The 18,331-nt window shown below is 33.5% G+C and overlaps 2 protein-coding genes across 3 annotated transcripts in view; both read left to right on the top strand.

Annotated features, from left to right (window-relative positions):
• Nucleotides 1–8,086, top strand: part of rassf4a (Ras association domain family member 4a) — a 35,639-nt gene extending 27,553 nt beyond the window's left edge. Inside the window, exons 6-12 of the mRNA NM_001009985.2 lie at nt 3,149–3,219; nt 3,572–3,732; nt 5,482–5,583; nt 5,662–5,713; nt 6,098–6,219; nt 6,518–6,615; nt 6,700–8,086. Of these exons, the coding sequence (NP_001009985.2) occupies nt 3,149–3,219; nt 3,572–3,732; nt 5,482–5,583; nt 5,662–5,713; nt 6,098–6,219; nt 6,518–6,615; nt 6,700–6,769 (676 nt within the window). The 3' untranslated portion in view covers nt 6,770–8,086. The remainder of the gene's footprint in view (nt 1–3,148; nt 3,220–3,571; nt 3,733–5,481; nt 5,584–5,661; nt 5,714–6,097; nt 6,220–6,517; nt 6,616–6,699) is intronic.
• Nucleotides 8,087–10,341: 2,255 nt separating this feature from the next.
• On the top strand, nt 10,342–17,733 carry paox (polyamine oxidase). 2 transcript variants are annotated; one of them, XR_012388593.1, is made up of 7 exons: nt 10,342–10,727; nt 11,769–12,261; nt 12,425–13,229; nt 13,406–14,022; nt 15,419–15,531; nt 15,815–15,969; nt 16,415–17,733. XR_012388593.1 is itself a non-coding variant. In NM_001328052.1 (7 exons), the coding sequence occupies exons 1-7, from the start codon at nt 10,559–10,561 to the stop codon at nt 16,559–16,561; spliced, it is 1,533 nt and encodes a 510-aa protein (NP_001314981.1). In that variant the 5' UTR covers nt 10,502–10,558; the 3' UTR covers nt 16,562–17,733. The 2 variants fall into 2 exon arrangements, 1 of the variants encoding a protein (NP_001314981.1); NM_001328052.1 differs by having other exon boundaries at nt 10,502–10,727; nt 12,425–12,624; nt 13,767–14,022.
• Nucleotides 17,734–18,331: the final 598 nt, after the last annotated feature.

The following is an 18,331-nucleotide window of genomic DNA, read 5'->3' as shown; positions in this document are numbered from 1 at the left end:
GTAATTTCTGCAGTGATCATGGTCATTATTGGTGCCTTCAGTGTTCACCATTCATTCAGGTCATTATTCAGTATATCATTGTACATTGTAATTACAGATTTCCATATTGTCTTAAATCTGTGGGCTGCACATATTCATGCACTACCTGACAAAAGTCTTGTCTTCGATGCCAGTTGTAAGAGCAACATATTATTACTTGTTTTGTAGTTGATCATTTGGATTAGTGGCAGAAGGTTGATTTTTCATTTGTTGAACTGCATCCAAATCATCACAAATGCTGCAGAAGACCTATGAACCCGCATGGATTCAAGATTCTCACAGAAACCAGTCAAATTTGGTGAAGGAAGAATCATGGTTTGGGGTTACATTTAGTATGGGGGCATGCAAGAGATCTGCAGAGTGGATGACAGCATCATCAGCCTGAGGTATCAAGACATTTGTGTTGCCTATTTTTTTACAAACCGCAGGCGAGGGCAAAGTGCTCCTCATACTTCAGCCTCCACATCAATGTTCCTTCAAGCAAAGAGAGTCAAGGTGCTTTAGGATTGGCCAGCCCAGTCACCAGATATGATGATTATTGAGCATGTCTGGGATAAGATGGAGGAGGCATTGAAGATGAATCCAAGGAATCTTGATGAACTCTGGGAGTCCTGCAAGAACGCTTTCTTTGCCATTCCAGATGACTTTATTAATAAGTTATTTGAGTCATTGCAGAGACATATGGATGCACTCCTCTAAGCTCATGGGAGTCATACTCTATATTTATTCTTTTTCCACTACACCATACCTTTATATTCTATTCTGTTCATTATTACTGTTAAGTGACAGGACATTTGTCTAATCATAGTCAGAACTTATTGTTCTAATTAAATAATTAAAAATCAAGACAATCATATTTTATTTTGGTAAAATAAGTGTAATCTAGAGGCCTTTGCTTTTTATAAAAGCCACTTTTGATAACAAATGATCAACTATAAGTCAGGTTATTATTTGTTGTTCCTAAGACTTTTGTCAGGTAATGTATTTGTAAATCTTGTAAATCTGCAAACATTTTGTATCATCTGCACATAGCAGATCTGTCATCTGTCACATAGCAGCTGATAGCAGTATGCAAAATGAAGACTTTCAACTGACCACCAGTGGCGTCATAGCGGAGTCCAGAAATTGATGTTAATTAGAAATGTGCTTACACATTTATTTTGTACTTCTTTAACATCACAAGATATGTATTTATAGCAACAGTTGACAGCACTGTTATAGTGGTCTTTAAGTACACAATGCTAGGTAGATCCTATGTGTTAGATTAGTTATTTTGTATTTTTACTTTGTTGTGTTGTGTTTTACATGTTTTGTTGTAACTTTGAAATGCTCTTCATGTGCTGCTTTGACATTATACAAAGTTCTCAACAAATTGCTGCATTATTTTGATTTCAAATTTATGTCCATAAATTGTCTTTCTTAAAGTTTTTTTAATAGTCTTAAATTCACCTTCATAAAACCAGCAGAAACCCTGTTTGGTCATTGTTAGAAAAGTTTTGAGGTAAATTCTGACATGTGATTTAAAGTGGGTGAAAATGGTGTGGTGCTGCTCTTTCACCAACAGACAAAATGAGAGCTTGGCTATTTATTATTGTCACATGCAACAATCATCTGCACCATGGAAATTTTAATCAGGTCTAATGCCCAAAGCTGCAGCCACCTTGATTTCCTAATGTGATCAAAATAATTCACACGTGCACATAAGAAGCTTATCATCGGAATAGCGGATCACGATCGGCAAGTCAGTTGTATTATTATATAGCATCACTGATATAACATTAAGTGGTATCTTTTTGTTGTTCTAATGAAGGATTAAAGTTATTTTAAATAGAAACTGCTTAAATGAAATGGCAACGAGTGATGCAATGAGTTTATTAATGTCACATTTCATGAATATTCTATAAAAAAAATACACTACAAAAGACTCATGTGATATACATATAATTGACTGTAATATTATGTGATATGCATCATAGCAAGAAAGAAAGCTTAAATCAAATGGCCTCCTAGAAATAAGGATTTAAAAGCTGTCATTGGGGTGGTGCCATTTAAAAAGGTACACTTTCGGTACTTGTTAGTACCTAGAGTGTACATATTAGTGTCTAAATCAGGGATGCCCAAACTAGGCCCACAGTGACCTTTGATTTGGCCCACCATCTTATCTGAAAAGAGAGGAATAATGATGGCCATGGTTTAGAGATTGCCGTTTCAAATCTAACGTAACCTTGTTTGTTTGTTTTATTGTTAAAAACTAATTAAAAAGAAATTAAATGTATTTAAAAAAAGAAATTAAATGTTTTTAAATAAATGGTGTAAATTATTCAGATTTAGTTTAAATGTACATACCATCACCCGACGCATGATTGACTAGTGTATTCAACATTGAACACTGTGTTATAAATGTGATTGTTTTTGTTTTTATTGCAATAAGTTTTCAATTTAAATGTTATACTGCTTTGGTTAAATGATTTACAGTAATGATTTCTATTTACTTTTAAGTCCTATTAAATAAATTAGGAAATTACCCATTGCAACTTTTATGTAATATACAATAGCTTGCTATATTTATCTTCGGCCCACGGCTCTCAATGATATTTGGCTTTTGGCCCTAGATACGAAAACGTTTGGGCAACCCCTGATCTACTGTAAAATGTACATTTTTAAATGTTACCTCCCAACCCAAGTCAGAGGTTTTGTACTTTGTTTTTGAGAGTGTGTAGAAAACAATAATGCTTTTTGATTGAAATTTAAATTAAAGTAATCTAATATTAAAGATATTAGATTACAAATATCTACAAATATTAATTACAAATTTGATTACTATGATTGTTATGAACTACTTTGATTTTTATTGCAGCGATTTAGTATGTTTCTGGTGTGTAATAATTTTGGTAATAGTTTTTCTTTTTTTTAACCTCATTGTGTGGTTTTAATTTCTTAAACAACAACCTTGGAGGACGTATCCTATAGTCATGTTCCGTTTATCGGCCTAAAATTGTGATAGATGGCTTCATTTTCACACAATAATTGGACAGCAATTGATCAGAAAGGCTAACATCAATGTTTGATGCCAAACTGTACTATCTACTTATGTTGTTGTTATTTACAGGAATGAAAACGCTAAACACCAGTTCTGTTCAGAGCCCAACAACAATAAAATAAGTGCCACAACTCTATCCAGTAAGTATAAAATTATTATATAATGAATGTCTCCACTCACATTTATTAAACTTATCAGAAATGTTGTTGATTTTATATGTCTAGTGGATAACATTGGTGGTTGTAATAGATAATCACAAATTTACCACGCATCTTTCAATGCCTCTTACCATCTCTTACTAAAATTAAGTATGCTTTTATTACAATAGAAGTGTAGCAACTATGTTTTGATGTTTTGGTTACTATTTGTATAACCACAGTTTAACTACAAATATCATGGTTAATCTTCGGTTAGTGTAGCAAAAGTATCATTAATTTGTAGTTCCAATGGTTTAACTGCAAAAACCAAAACGTCTCCGCTGTTCTCCTGCAGATGTGGATGGAGTTGAGGAGGACATTCCTCAATTGCTGAGAACAAGAAGTGATGCCAGCTTTGTGAACATCCAAAGAAGATCCAAACTCCACAGCATTTCTGATTCCCAGCGGATAAAGAGACACCGGTTCTCCATCAATGGCCATTTCTATAATCACAAAGTAATTAAAACAAAACCTCTGTGTTCATTTTACTTTAATATATAAGCTGAAGTTAGCCTTTGTGCACTTGAACTGTGAATAGCTATTAAACTGTCACTTAGTATACAGCAGGGCAGCGTCTCAGGCGGAAGGCAGGGATGAGTTAAGCTTAAGTTCAGGAAAATAGTACAATAGAAAGACAGCACGCCTTGTGCTTGGCAAGGGGCCTGATGCTCTCATAAAGTGCCACAGCAGCATCTGTGAAGGGAAGTGTCCTTCGTCCAAGTGTTTATGTTGTACATCAGTCTTATGAGTTGGATGCAGGTGTTGAGAGGCAGTGTTTTCCTGTTCAGGCCTTCCCTTTGGCTGAAACATGTGCTTTTATTATATCTGCTGTCAGCTGCCTCTCTCAGAATGGTCCTCGAAGGTCATGTAAGTTGGCCTGGTCCTTTTGCAGATGTGCACAAGATTATTTATAGGGACTGTTGATAGATGTGTAGAAAAGTATTCAAATTTAAAATTGAGTCATAATTTACTCACTCTTGTGTTTTTTTAATTCTATATGCACTTTATTTTTTGTACCAAAAAAGATGCATATTGTGCAACCAGCATTAAACTTTAGGAAAAGAACAGTCTTAAGAGACACACAATTAAATTCAAGTTTATTTGTATAGCGTTTTTCACAATATTTATCTTTTATATAATTATATTGTATATTTAATGGGTTCTGTGGATTTTTACAGCACCCGTACAATGCTTAACTGCAAATTATTATTGCTTTAAAGTGAACAAACTGTCTGATACATAAATCTGAATGAAGATTTGAATATGTCACCATTTTTCTCAGTAAACATATTTCGAAAGGTGCCGTTGACTTGAAATTTTCCCCCACAAGTTTATAACAAAGAAATCCATATATGCAAAGAAAACAAATCTAATTAGTTTAATTAATGTATGCCTAATTAAATGAAATGACATAGGGAAAAATATTTTAAACACATAAGAAAAGGAGGTGTAGAAAGGCAGTGAAAACCCAGACAGCATATGAAATCTCTCAGTGGTTATTCAGAAACCCTCTTCCCTTCCTCATTGTAAATAAGCATTAGCTGCTTCAGTCCAACATCTACATTATCAGGATGATGAAAATGAAACCAGGGTGGACATTTCAGCAAGAAAATGATCCAAAACACAGCTAAGGAAACTCTCAAATGCTTTCAGAGAAAGAAAATCAAGCTGTAGAATGGCCCAGCCAATCACCTGACTTGAATCCAATAGAAAATACCTAATAAAGATCAGATTTGATAGACGAGACCCACAGAACCATCAAGATTTTTACACTTCTGAGCAATTCATGTGATTTCATTCTCCATATGGGAGACATCTTTAAGCTGCCATCACCAAAAATCCTTTTATGTAAAGTATTAAATATGTTTTTAGTTGTTCAGTGCTTTCTTCTTGTGTCATTTAATTGTTATTACACATAATTGCTAATGTTTCAGATTTTTGTTTTGTTTTATGTTTGTATTGTTTGGGTTTTTATCTAAATCTGGTCCAATTCTATGTCAACAGCACTTTTAGAAATATAATTCGCAGAAAAAACATGATGTTGCAGTACTTACTTTCTGTAACTGTCTATTTTTTGTTAATTGTCAATTTTATAAATTTTCTTTTTCCAAATGTCATTTGCCAGGTTGTGGTACTGCATAAAATGTTAAACATTCACAGTAAAGAAAGTGACAGTTGTTCATTAAGTGATCTCCGTTTTTACAGACATCAGTTTTTACTCCATCATATGGGTCGGTGACTAATGTGCGAGTGAACAGTAATTTGACCACACAGCAAGTTCTGAACCTGCTTCTTAATAAGTTTCGGGTGAGTTTTTCCTTATTTGATTGAATAAGATGAACTTGTACTTTTGGTGACTATACCTTGTTCTGTATGTCTGTACAGGTTGAGAATAAAATAGATGAGTTTGGTCTCTACCTAGTGCATGAATCAGGAGGTAATGCTTTTTTAGGTTCACTGTTATTTTTTTAATAAAAATAAATGGGTCACTTTATGTTGATGGTCCATTTGTTACATTGCATCTACATGTCAACTAATTCTCATTAGATTATAAGCAGACTGTTAGGTTAGGGTTAGGGTTAATGTAAGTTGACATGTGCTTGCAAAGTGTCTTATAGCCAGTTAAATGTCTGTTAAAGGAGCAGTATCAACAGATATTAAGCAGACAGTTGAATACTTAAATGGGCCATCAAAATAAAGTGTTACCAGTAAAAGTCATTTATTGCAACATGAAGGACAGCCACCAGTAAAATGTGCCACAGTAACAGTGATTGAACTTAATTGAAATTATAGTTAATTTTTTTCTACCTTTTGTTTACAGAGAGAACAAAACTCAAGGATACAGAATATCCTTTAGTATCTCGCCTGCTGCATGGTCCATGTGAAAAAATTGCCAGAATATTTATAATGGAAACAGACCTTGGGGAAGAGATTACATATGATGTGAGTATTCCTGTAGATTTCAGAGTTCACAATAGGTCATTCAGAACGTGCTTCCCCTGACAAACTGACGTTCTGTTGTACAAATATCAAATATAGATACAGGAAACAATAATGTTACTTCCAGATGCTACATAACATGTCTAATTTTAGGATTCTGTCTAGGACGATAACAATGGTACAATTTCTATTTCAGACTATTTCTTTGTTGTAAGATGAAAATGCTGCATAAATTCTATGTGCTATTAAGCATTATTTACTTGTATTTCATTGGTTAACGCAATAATGAATTATCTTTCAGGTTGCACAGTATATTAAGTTTGAAATGCCTGTTTTGGACAGTTTTATCAAGAAACTGAAAGAGGAGGAAGAAAGAGAGATTTTAAAACTGACAAGAAAGTAAGGCATAAGGGTTTCTTTATTTTTATAACAACATAACAATATATTATTTTTAATCTTCATTGTACTTTTGTTTTTTTACAGATACCGCATGCTGAAGTCAGTGATATTGCAGAAATTGGATGGCATCTCTGAGAATGCAAGTTATGTGTGAGGAAAATGTGCTGAGATTAGAGGCTTTTTCTCTGTGTTTGAGCCACAGGCTGATAGCTTTTAGGTTGGTTTTTGTATTCTTAATCAGTGCAATAACTAGTGTATGGGAAGTATAAGGTACTAGTAACTATGTTTTCTTGAGAAACTACTATTAAAGCTTCTTCTGAGGCTAAATTTCTAAATACAATAAACTGCTGGAAACATGCTTACAATGCATGTTAAACCTGCTTGTATAATGGTTATTTATGTTAGCATATAAACCCTTTTTACATTTCCAGGTTTCTCAGCAGAAGTTGTTATAGTTGGGTAAACTTAATGGGGAAAGAATGAAAGAGTACAACAATTTTTTTTTTTTACTTTTTTGCTGAAATATTGAAAGAAAAAAAAATCATGATGGTGTAATCAAGACTTTCTGAAAAAGAAAAAAAATGTGTAAGACTGATGAGGGCAGTCAGAAGAGAGAATAACATCAAATGTACTCTCAGCCCCATAGACGCTGCATTAGAAACACCCAAGCGCTTATTCATTTTTGTTATTTGATGCAAAGATGATATACATACATAAATACATATAAATGTTCATACATTTTTTTTAATCTAGACATTAAAAACTTTCAAGGATTTAAGATTAGCATGACCGTTAAATGCATCATAACAATCTTGTGAAAAGGGTCCATTAGTCAACTTGCTAGAAAGCATGTTATTAATATGCTAATTCATGTTAACAATGTGTTAAAACATACCAGAAAACGCAATCTGGTAAAACATGTTAGAGAAATGCCAGTAACATGCTAATGCAAGCATGTGCTAGAAACATTCATAGGTTTCTTTCTGTACACTTCACTTTAACTTTTAACTTTAAGCTTACAAAGTTTTTAAACTTTCTTAAGCCAACATAAAAGTTTGTCCCAACTACTATTTAATTGTAACTTTACTGCTGTAAGTACTTTTACCTACAATTCTCAGGCATTCAAATTACCTAGAATGTTCTTTTATGATGCACTTGTGATTTTAAAAGACAAACTGTTGTATTTTTATTATTTTATCCTATACAATAATCAATAATTATTGATTATTTTATTCATGTAAAAGTATAGAATGTTATTTTTAGCATATTGATTACTAGTTGAATAAACAGTTTTACCACAAATACCTTGGTTAGACTATGGTTAGTAATGGTTTATTTATTTAAAAATAAAGTGTTGTAAAAGCCAAGGTTAATTTGTTTAAGGGATGTTAAACTTAGAATATATACTCACCTGACAAGTTACAATATTACCTTTTATACGTTTTCAAAAATAAAATTAATATATAAGGAATTGTGTTAGCTTGGTCTCTTGGTATCATGTTTTGCAATCATGCAGTGCTATAGAATATCTCATTTATGACTCCTTAAATAAATTTTTGAGAATTTTGGGGCATGATCTTAATATTTCAAATTGCTTGTGAACACAGTTTATTACAAAACAATCGCACAGAGCTAAAGTTCATCATCCCAAATCATTGTTTTATTACTTGAGGAAAAAAAATACAGTTTCCGCTATGTTCACAATGAGCTTTTCTCATTGTTTAGTGAGTGACCCCTGCTCTGCGCCAGTTCCCACGAGCCATAAAAGCTCATGCTATTGAGAAAAGACATGAAGTCAGTGCCTTCTGGCTTCAGTGCCCATGTTGCACAGTGGGAGGCATCCTGGGAACAAGGAACATTACATTACATTACTTGAGGTGGTTCCCATTTCCTGAACAAGATCAAGAAGAAGAAAAAATAAACCGTGCTTGTGTACAGTTAGTCATTCTATGATATGGGGCACAGTATTGATGTGAATGTATTAGCTATAAATGTATATTGTACATGCAAAATCAAGCTAAATTTTGCCAATTCCTAATCACTTCATTCTCAAAAGCTAGTGATGGATCATTTTTAAGGCATGGTAATAAAACAAAATGACTAATTCAGTTGCTTTATAATAATAAAACAAATTCAGATGCACATAATTATTAAGCAGCCTTTATTTTAAAGGCCAAATGGCCCATAAACATGATTAAAAGCTCAATATTGGTGGCATTTATGTTAATTAATGAATTACTGTAGTACTGCATCCTTCAGTTCATGTTGCATCTCAGTTTTGGGCCATTTCGCTTGTAAAAGAGAATTTACGGTATAAATGCACATCAGAATATGGCTATTTTCACTTTCAGCCCCCATTAACAATTATACATCTATTATTAATGAATTATATACAACATAACAGTTATAAAGTTGGATGGGGCTTGGAACTGGTAAAGTATTATTGGTAAATGGTATGCTCAGAATATTGACTTGTATAGTGTACACTCAGTAAAAATGTAACAGTATAGTGTAATAATTGTTTTAAATGAATTTGTGTTTAACACTGAAAGTATTATTTGTAAATGTATAAATGTTTACCAGGGGTGGCCAAACTTTTTCTTATGATGGGCCAAAACCCAAACTTGATTTAGGCTAGTTGGAGGAAGGTAAATACAGTTGCCATGGGCAATTTCCTATTGTATTTAATAATGTTTAAAAAGTACTAGAATACATTGCTCTATATTAATTAATACAGTATATATATTGTATTTCATAACAAACTTATTACAGTGAAAACAAAAACAATCTCATTTATAACATTGAGTTACACTAGTTTTTGCCTTGATTTGCTCGTTGATGCCTTCAGCATAGTCCTCTATTTGTTATGTTACAGTATAAACAACCTCAGATTCATTTATATTTAATTAAAACATTTCATTTCTGTGTGCTTTTTTTGTAGCTCTGCAATAAAACATCAAAAAGGTTACGTCAAATTAGAAATGACGATCTCTGTTAAGGGTTTTTATCCCAACCCTCTTCATCATTCTCAGATAGGATGGTGAGCCAAATCAAAGGTTACAATGGGCCAACTTTTGCCCGCTGGCCCTTCTTTGGGAATCTGATTTATACAGAATTTGTATTTTAGTAACTTTTTAAAACAGCAAAATAGGCCGCTATGCACCCTGTTAAAGAAATAGATTATTTACTCCCTTAATTTAGAAAAATCTGCAGTTTACACTTTCAAATTGTTTTGTTGCTAACAAGCTGTTGCCAACAAAGCAGACTGATGGCATTCTATGAACAGTGTAAATAAGAATATAGTGCCCCCTTCTGGCCAAAAGGTTACAGCTGTGTTCGGCATATCATGAAAGATTAAACTATTTTATATAGTTAGTGCTCTAAAATGTTGTTTAAACATGTAAATATTTTTTATTATTTGCATATAGGCTACCATAATTTGCTTACATTTATAGCAGGGTTATGTCTTTAGGTTTAAAATAACGTAAATAAACTCATAATATGCTTTTCTATGTGAATTGCCAACGCATTTTCTTTTCTTGTGCGGCAGAAATTACCTTTTAGTCCCATAAATCGACACATTTGTGAAATTGATACAATTCTTACTATGACAATAAACGACTGCTGGTGGAATTATTTGGGGGAAGTATTAATAGCAAAAAAAAAAAACCCTATTAAATTATTTCAGAACGTCGGCAAATGTTAACGGAAACCATGACTTCCGGTCTATATCGGAAGCTCTTTTTGCAGTGAGTGAAAGCTGACCTACTGTACCGTAAAAAAATTTCCATTCCATGGAGTCTCGCAAAGTATTTTGTGTTTTTGAGACAAACGTCAGTGACGTTTACATTAGGGTCAAGTTCAGTTCACATGACATGTGGGAGGAGCGTCGAGTTGAAGACTAAACGTTTCTTTCAGTCCTCCATGTCTGTATCCTGAACGAATGGATTCAATGGCTCAGCGTCCAGACCGTGATTCTCAGATATTTATAATAGGATGCGGCATCTCAGGAATCGGTGCTGCTCAGAAATTAATCAAACACGGTTTTCATAATGTACGCATTATAGAAGCAACTGCAAGAAGCGGTGGGAGAATACGAACGGGCAGACTGGGTAAGTTATGTATAAAGTATTTTTTAATATCAACCACAATCTGTATTTATTCTGTTGACGTTTTGCTTTTGTATGGTCATTTTCATTGTTAAAATGTCATTGGATGACTCGCTATACTCTCATCATTGTCAAAGGCCTACACGAAAATGTGTTATATGCTATCTGTAATGATGCTGATAATCAGCCTTTCTGTAATAACGTGGTTTGCATGAATCAAGAGATTCAGTTGGCGGAGCATAAAGTGTTTATATTAAATATGGCGAGATAGATAGATAGATAGATAGATAGATAGATAGATAGATAGATAGATAGATAGATAGATAGATAGATAGATAGATGCTGTAGGTAGATTTTGCAGAGCATTTATAACATGACGTTAGATCATGAGGGGCATTTTTATTTAAAAAAAAAAAGGCTTTGAGCGACTGGTATGTGTGTCACTAAGGTTTTAAGTTAAAGTCCATTTTCTTTAACAAGTGAACCCAATAAAACGCAATGCATACAGGCAAGGGTCAACTATATGATGAAAGTACAATTTCAAAGTACAGTTTGGGCAAGGTGTTACAAGGGCTGTACAGTTTTATCATTTATGAACTACAGTATTTCTTGGCCACGCATTTATATATTGATTGAGGGAAAGTTGGTTTTATATTGACACATTTGTTCTTTTTTTGAACTTTGACAGCTTCTTTATATTGTTCACCAAGATACTTGGAATATTGGGTCTGAAATCGCACTTAAGCATGACTTCAAAACATTGGCACTATTTAAATGACTGTGAACAATGTTGTACTTTGATAGTCGTTGGCTGCTAATATGATTTTACTATTTATATTTTGCAAATAATACTTTTCTGAAATTATATTATTAATGAGAAATTACAAATGTGTGAATATAAAACCAACTTTATCTTAATTACATGTTGCCATAAGAGGTCAATGCACGTTCAATGTGCAATATTCAGTAGAATATTATTGTGTCATCCACCTCTGGGCTTCTTAATAGATATAATTCATATTTATTTATTTATTTTTGTTCAAGGTGATAACATCATAGAGATCGGTGCCAACTGGATCCATGGCCCGTCGAAGGAAAACCCAGTGTTCCGTTTGGCATGTGACTATCAGCTCCTAGATAAAGAGTCGATGTCTGAAGAAAACCAGGCCATTGACATTGGGGGTCATCCTCTGTTTGTTCCCAACTGGTTTACCAGTTCAGGTCGGAAACTGGGGCCTGAGACTATGGGCCCAGCGCTTGAGTTTTTCATGACATTACTGGAAAGGAGCCAGCAGTTCCACAGCACCGGTGGAGAACCTCTGCCGAGTGTTGGAGAGTTCATCAAGGCAGAAGCTGAACGTCTGGCCCCAGAGGAGTGGAAGGAGGACAGAGATAACTTTGCAGTGAGGATGGCCATGATAAACACACTCCTCAAACTGGAGTGCTGTGTCAGCGGAACACACACCATGGATGATGTTGGTCTAGGAGCATTTGGCATGTATACAACTCTTCCAGGACTTGACTGCACTTTCCCAGGGTGAGTTTCTGTGCCTTTTTTTTGTCATTTTGAAATGTGTCCTTGAAAGGCACTATATAAGACAAACTCTATTATTGTTGTTGTTGTTGTTGTTGTTGTCCAGTTCCAACAGTGCTTTCTTGAGTCTTGTAAACTAAATTTGTTCAATGTGTTTTTCCCTTAGAGGTTATGAAGGTTTGACTGATCACATGATGAAGGAGCTTCCCCGAGACATAGTCTTATACAACAAGCCTGTAAAGTGCATTCACTGGAACTACACCAAGAATGGGCCCAACACTGGAGGAACGTCATTCCCAGTTACGATTGAATGTGTTAATGGAGAAACATTTGCAGCAGATCATGTTATTGTCACAGTTCCACTTGGTGCGTATAGTAGATTCAGCTTGAATTGTTGACCTAATGAACTATTCTTGAATCTAATTGAATCTAATTTGAGCAAAAAAGCTAATGTTCTGGGCGAGGCAGTGGCGCAGTAGGCTATACTTGTTTCAGTGTTACACTGAATGATGATGGACATTATTTCACTGACATTTTATATATATTTTTTTAAGAATTGTTATTTAAAACATTAAAGTTGATAGTTGCACTTAATATTTTTGATATCTATGTAAAATCAATTATATGAATTTGATTCGGACAGCAAAACTCTGTCTTTGATACATGATCTGTATAAAGATTTTTATTATAGTTTATGACTTAATTTTTTACAAAAAAATAATAATTATGATTAGGGCTGGGCAATTAATTGAAAAGTAATCGATATCGACATTCAGAACCTGTAATCGATCAAATTTTTCCTGGTCAATTTTTTCAGTTATTTTCTTTACTGCGTATTTTCCCTACATGTCACCTCGCTCGGGTAAGGCTGATTTATACTTCTTTGTCTAATGGTCCGGTGCAGGCTTCGTGCGTTCAAATACCTGCATACCTTTCAAAAAATGTAACTACACATCACACATTTGCACTACATTGACGATGATTGGAAGCTGTGCCAGAGATGCTTTGAGACGGCATATTTTCTATTGCAATAAAATTAATATTAACATTAAAATATTTGTTTACAGAAGATTTAAGAAATACACTGTTTAAAATATTATTACAAGATATACAAGAGTATTAAGAAAAGATGTTGCTTATTTTCTACTTTTTTTTTTTCATAAAAAACGCTGAAAATCATTTGTTTCGTTTCCAAAAGTGCAAGTTATTTATTTTCACTTTTTATAGGATAAAAGTGACTGTTTGTTTTAGGCAGTGTGTGTTATCAGTTGTTCAGCGTTGATGGTCTCCCTTCATTTAAAAGTCTTTCACTTGTAATGTGTGTGCATATTTACTGTACATAACTTGTCAGTGAACTATGAGGGCAAAAAAATTAATAAATACAAAAATAAAATAATCGTTCGTTAATCGTAATCCAGTTAAAATGTTCAATTAATCGTGATTTTGATTTTAGGCCAAATCGCTCAGTCCTAGTTATGATAACCTTTCTTTCTTTTTATTTTTTGCAGGATACATGAAGAAGCATCAGAACACTTTTCTGAGTCCTTCTTTTCCACTGCACAAACTACACTCCATTCAGAGAATGGGCTTTGGGACGAACAACAAGATCTTTGTTGAGTTTGAGCAGCCTTTCTGGGATGAAGACTGTGAACTTATTTACCTTGTATGGGAGGACGAGACCCATCTTACTGATGTTGTTTCTGATTTGAAGATGTCCTGGATTAGGAAGTTGACTGGGTTCACTGTGCTGAAGCCCACTGAAAGGTAACACTCTTTAGGAATTTCCTTCAATACTGCAAATTAAAGGTTTATCAAACCCCTAAATGAAAATATGCTGTAATTTGACTTACCCACAGGCTACCCAAGAGTTTATTTTCAAGTAGAACAGTAGAGAAGAGATTTAGCTGAATCTGTAGTCCTTCTTGGTGATTTATATAATGCAAGTCTACAACAAATATATACAGACAAAATTAAATTAATACTTGTCACTACTTTGAGATCTCAAAGGGATAGATCACCTAAAAATTGTAATTTTGTCATAATTTACTCATGCTTTATATTCTTTTGTTGAACACAATATATATTTGAGGAAAGCTGGAAAACTGTAACCACTGACTGCCATTGTGTTTTTGTTTTTAAAAGGAAGTCAATTGTTACATGTTTCCAACATTTTTTCCAAATTATCATCTTTTGTGTTCAGCAGAAGAAAGAAGATCATAAAAGTGTGCAACCAATTAAGGGTGTGTAAATAATAAGCATTTCCCTTTAAATTAAACAATTAGTTAATGCAGCCATATTTGGAACATTATTACCCTCAGGGAACAATGTTTAAATGTGGCATTACGCTACGGAAAGTTTGTCCTCCAGAATGTGATAAACACACTTAGAAATGAGCTGGGGCTGTTGGAAAAATTATCAATGTAGTAAAAAAACATTCGGTTTCTAGCACAGAATGAACATTTAGCTTCATAAGATCTCATAGAATGTATTGTTTTTTGGCGGGGCTCTCATAGTGGAGGTAGCCATTGACTACCTCCAAGCATCATATGAATCATTAAGTACCACAATTTCAGTTAAAAATTGATTAAAATGTTCTATTGAAAAAAGTCACCTATCGTTGAAGTCAGAATTATTAGCCCCCCTGAATTATTAATCTCCCTGTTTATTTTTTTCCCCCAATTTCTATTAAACAGAGACTAGATTTTTTTCAACACATTTCTAAACATAATAGTTTTATTAACTCATTGCTAATAACTGATTTATTTTATTTTTGCCATGATGACATTAAATAATATTTTACTAGATATTTTTCAAAACACTTCTATACATCTTAGTCACATTACAAGGCTTAAATTTGACCTTAAAATGTTTTTTTTATTTATTCAAAACTGCTTTTATTCCAGCCGAAATAAAACAAATAAGAGTTAAAACAAAATATTATTAAATATACAGTAAAAAATTTCCTTGATCTTTTAAACATTATTTGGAAAATATTTTTAAAAAGAAGAAAAAAATCAAAGGGGGATAATAATTCTGACTTTAACTGTACATCTTGGTTGATCTGAGAATAAATGAACAGCAGTCGGCAATATATGTTATTGTAATGTCATTTTTTAGTTGTACTATCCCTTTAAACTATTATAAGTATGATGTTGTACAGATTTGGACATGTGCTCTGTGGATGGATCGCAGGGCAGGAATCGGAGTACATGGAATCTCTGTCTGAACTAGAAGTGCTGCAGACTGTCACACAACTCCTTCGCATATTTACTGGTAATATTTTTACTTTTTTATCCCAAATTATTAGATATAGTCTAAAAATCTTGAGAGCACATTCAGAATGAGCAACGCATTTTGTAAAAGAAAATAAGTACATTTGTGACTTAACCACAAGTAAATAAAATAAAATCACTTTAATAAGTAATTGGCGGGCGGTTCTTTCCGCTTTGGCGACCCCCTGATAAATTGGGGGCCAAGTCAAAGAAAAATGAATCAATATAATAAAGATTATAAAACATACAATTTCAATAGCTTGTTGAATCTTTTTAATTTTCAGGAAATCCAACTATTATGCCAAGGAAGCTGTTACGATCTCAATGGTTCCATGAGCCCTATTCCTGTGGATCTTACTCCTACGTGGCCAAAGGTTGCTCAGGATATGACATCGATAACCTCGCTGAACCCTTGCCGTTGAAAGGCTCCAACTCAAAGGTTTTCAATTGCTTAGCCATTACACTTCTTATTTTATCAGCAACGCCAACCTGATTTTACCAAGTAGGACATGTTCCTGCATTAATATCGATGTTGTTCCTGGAATAACATTACAATCAGCCAATCAGAATTAAGGGATGTGTTTACAATTTATGTTTAGGCTTACGGTTGGGTTTATGCACTTCTACAGAATTGTTATCCAGCTACCCTCTGATTTTGGGAATAATTTACAGTTATGGTTGGGTTTGGTGGTATGGATTGCATTTTTAAACAAATATGGTGTTCTGGGATTAACATCGATGTTAATCCAGGATTGCATCGTACTTGGTAAAATCATGATGTGCTTATGGGCAATAAACAGGAATTTTCATCATTAACTTCCATTTAATTATTAAATGATGATTCTTTCTTGTACAATACAGTAAATGGTACTTTGCGTTTGCAGCCTTTGCAGGTGTTATTTGCAGGAGAAGCTACACACAGGTCTTTCTTCTCTACGGTGCATGGAGCTTTACTCAGTGGCTGGAGAGAGGCAGAGCGTCTGATATCTCACCACACTTCTGCTTCTGGATCATTCTCATCTAAACTGTGAATGCTGTCCTCGTCTGGAAAGATTGCCCTTTTCATTGAAACTGAAAGGGTTTGTACCTTAAAATCGTCAGTAAAGGATTATCCGGATGTAATGAATGACTGCTTGGCAATTGTCCCAATGCCTTTGCAAAAATATAAGTGGGTATTTAAAAATTTCAGTAACGCTTTACACTGAAGTTGCATTAGTTAACATGAACAAACAGTGCACGGCGATACAGCATATATTCAAATACAACAATGCTCATTTCATTGTTACTAATCATGGCCTAATCAAAAGTTGTAAATATACACAGGGCTTTTTCCTGGCTCAGAATAAAGCAGAGGGGTATCCTGATTGTGACATTTTTGCTACTTAAAACGAACACATTTTGCATTATTTTAATATTATCAAGTAACATTATCTTATTTTAAAAAGGCTAATGTTAAATGTAATGAAATACATGACCACTGCTTGAGCATCACTTGGGGACTGTTGGTAGCCATGACTTTCTGCCTGATATATTTTATATAGATTAAAATGTTATCTATTTACAGTTGAGGTCAACATTATTAAACCCCTTGAATTATTATCGCCCCTGTTGATTTATTTTTTTCATCAAGTTTTTGTTTAATGGAGAAAAGATTTTTTTAACACATTTCTAAACATAATAGTTCTAATAACTCATTTCTAATAACTAGTTTCTCTTATCTTTGCCATGATGACAGTAAATAATATTTTAATAAATATTTTCCAAGACACTTCTATACAGTACAAAGGGATATTTTAAGGCTTAACTAGGTTAATTAGGTTAACTAGGCAGGATAGGGTAATTAGGCAAGTTATTGTATAATGATGGTTTGTTCTGTAGACTATCAAAAAATATATGGCTTAAAGGGGCTAATAATTTTGACCTTAATGTTTTTTTTTTTTAATAAAACAAATAAGACTTTCTCCTGTAGAAAAAATATCAGACATACTGTGAAAATTTTCTTGCTCTTAAAATTCATTTGGGAAATATTTAAAAAAGAAAGAAGATTTCAAAGGGCAGCTAATAATTCTGATTTCAACTTTATATATTAGTTCATGTTAACTTTTGCAACAAATGAGGCCTTATTTTTGTGTTACCAAATGCTAGTTGTTGTTTCTGTGATCTGAAAATAATTTATATATATTAAACATATTTTCTCATAATACTTTTTGTGTGTTTGTTTAAATTTTCTCAATTGTCTTGTGTTAAAAACGTAATCAGTACAATATAATTGTTTATCATAAATATTTAAACTTACTGCAATATATTCATACATAATAATAGAAGATAGTGTTTGGGTTATAAATAATTGAAAATTGATTGTAACCAGAATTAAACTGTAAATGTTAAACAGACATTCAAATAGTTTTTATTTGTATATTTAATGGCACAAACTATTGTGCAGAACGAATGTACGGTCACATTTTAGTGTATGCAGCTTTGCATTGTTATTTATCATGAGTAAAATAAGTAATAGATTTAAGTGAATTTTTTAAAGTGAAACTAGTTTCAAGAGGATTGTGTTTATGATTGACCACAGCTGGTCCTGCATTAGCTACTGCATTATCCACCAATCAAATGATTCATAGCTCACTATAAATAACAAAGTTTCTTACTTCAGTCATTTTCTTGAAGAATCCCCCCTTCCACCCCTACTTCTCCTTTTTTCCTGATAGGGTGACATGGCGGTCCAGTGGTTAGTACTGTTGCCTCACATCAAGAATGTCACTGGTTCAAGTCCCTAGAGTTTACATGTTCTCCCC

Source organism: Danio rerio, chromosome 13, assembly GCF_049306965.1.
Source record: "Danio rerio strain Tuebingen ecotype United States chromosome 13, GRCz12tu, whole genome shotgun sequence".
Classification (NCBI taxonomy): domain Eukaryota; kingdom Metazoa; phylum Chordata; class Actinopteri; order Cypriniformes; family Danionidae; genus Danio; species Danio rerio.
This window is presented reverse-complemented; position numbering and strand designations above follow the sequence as displayed.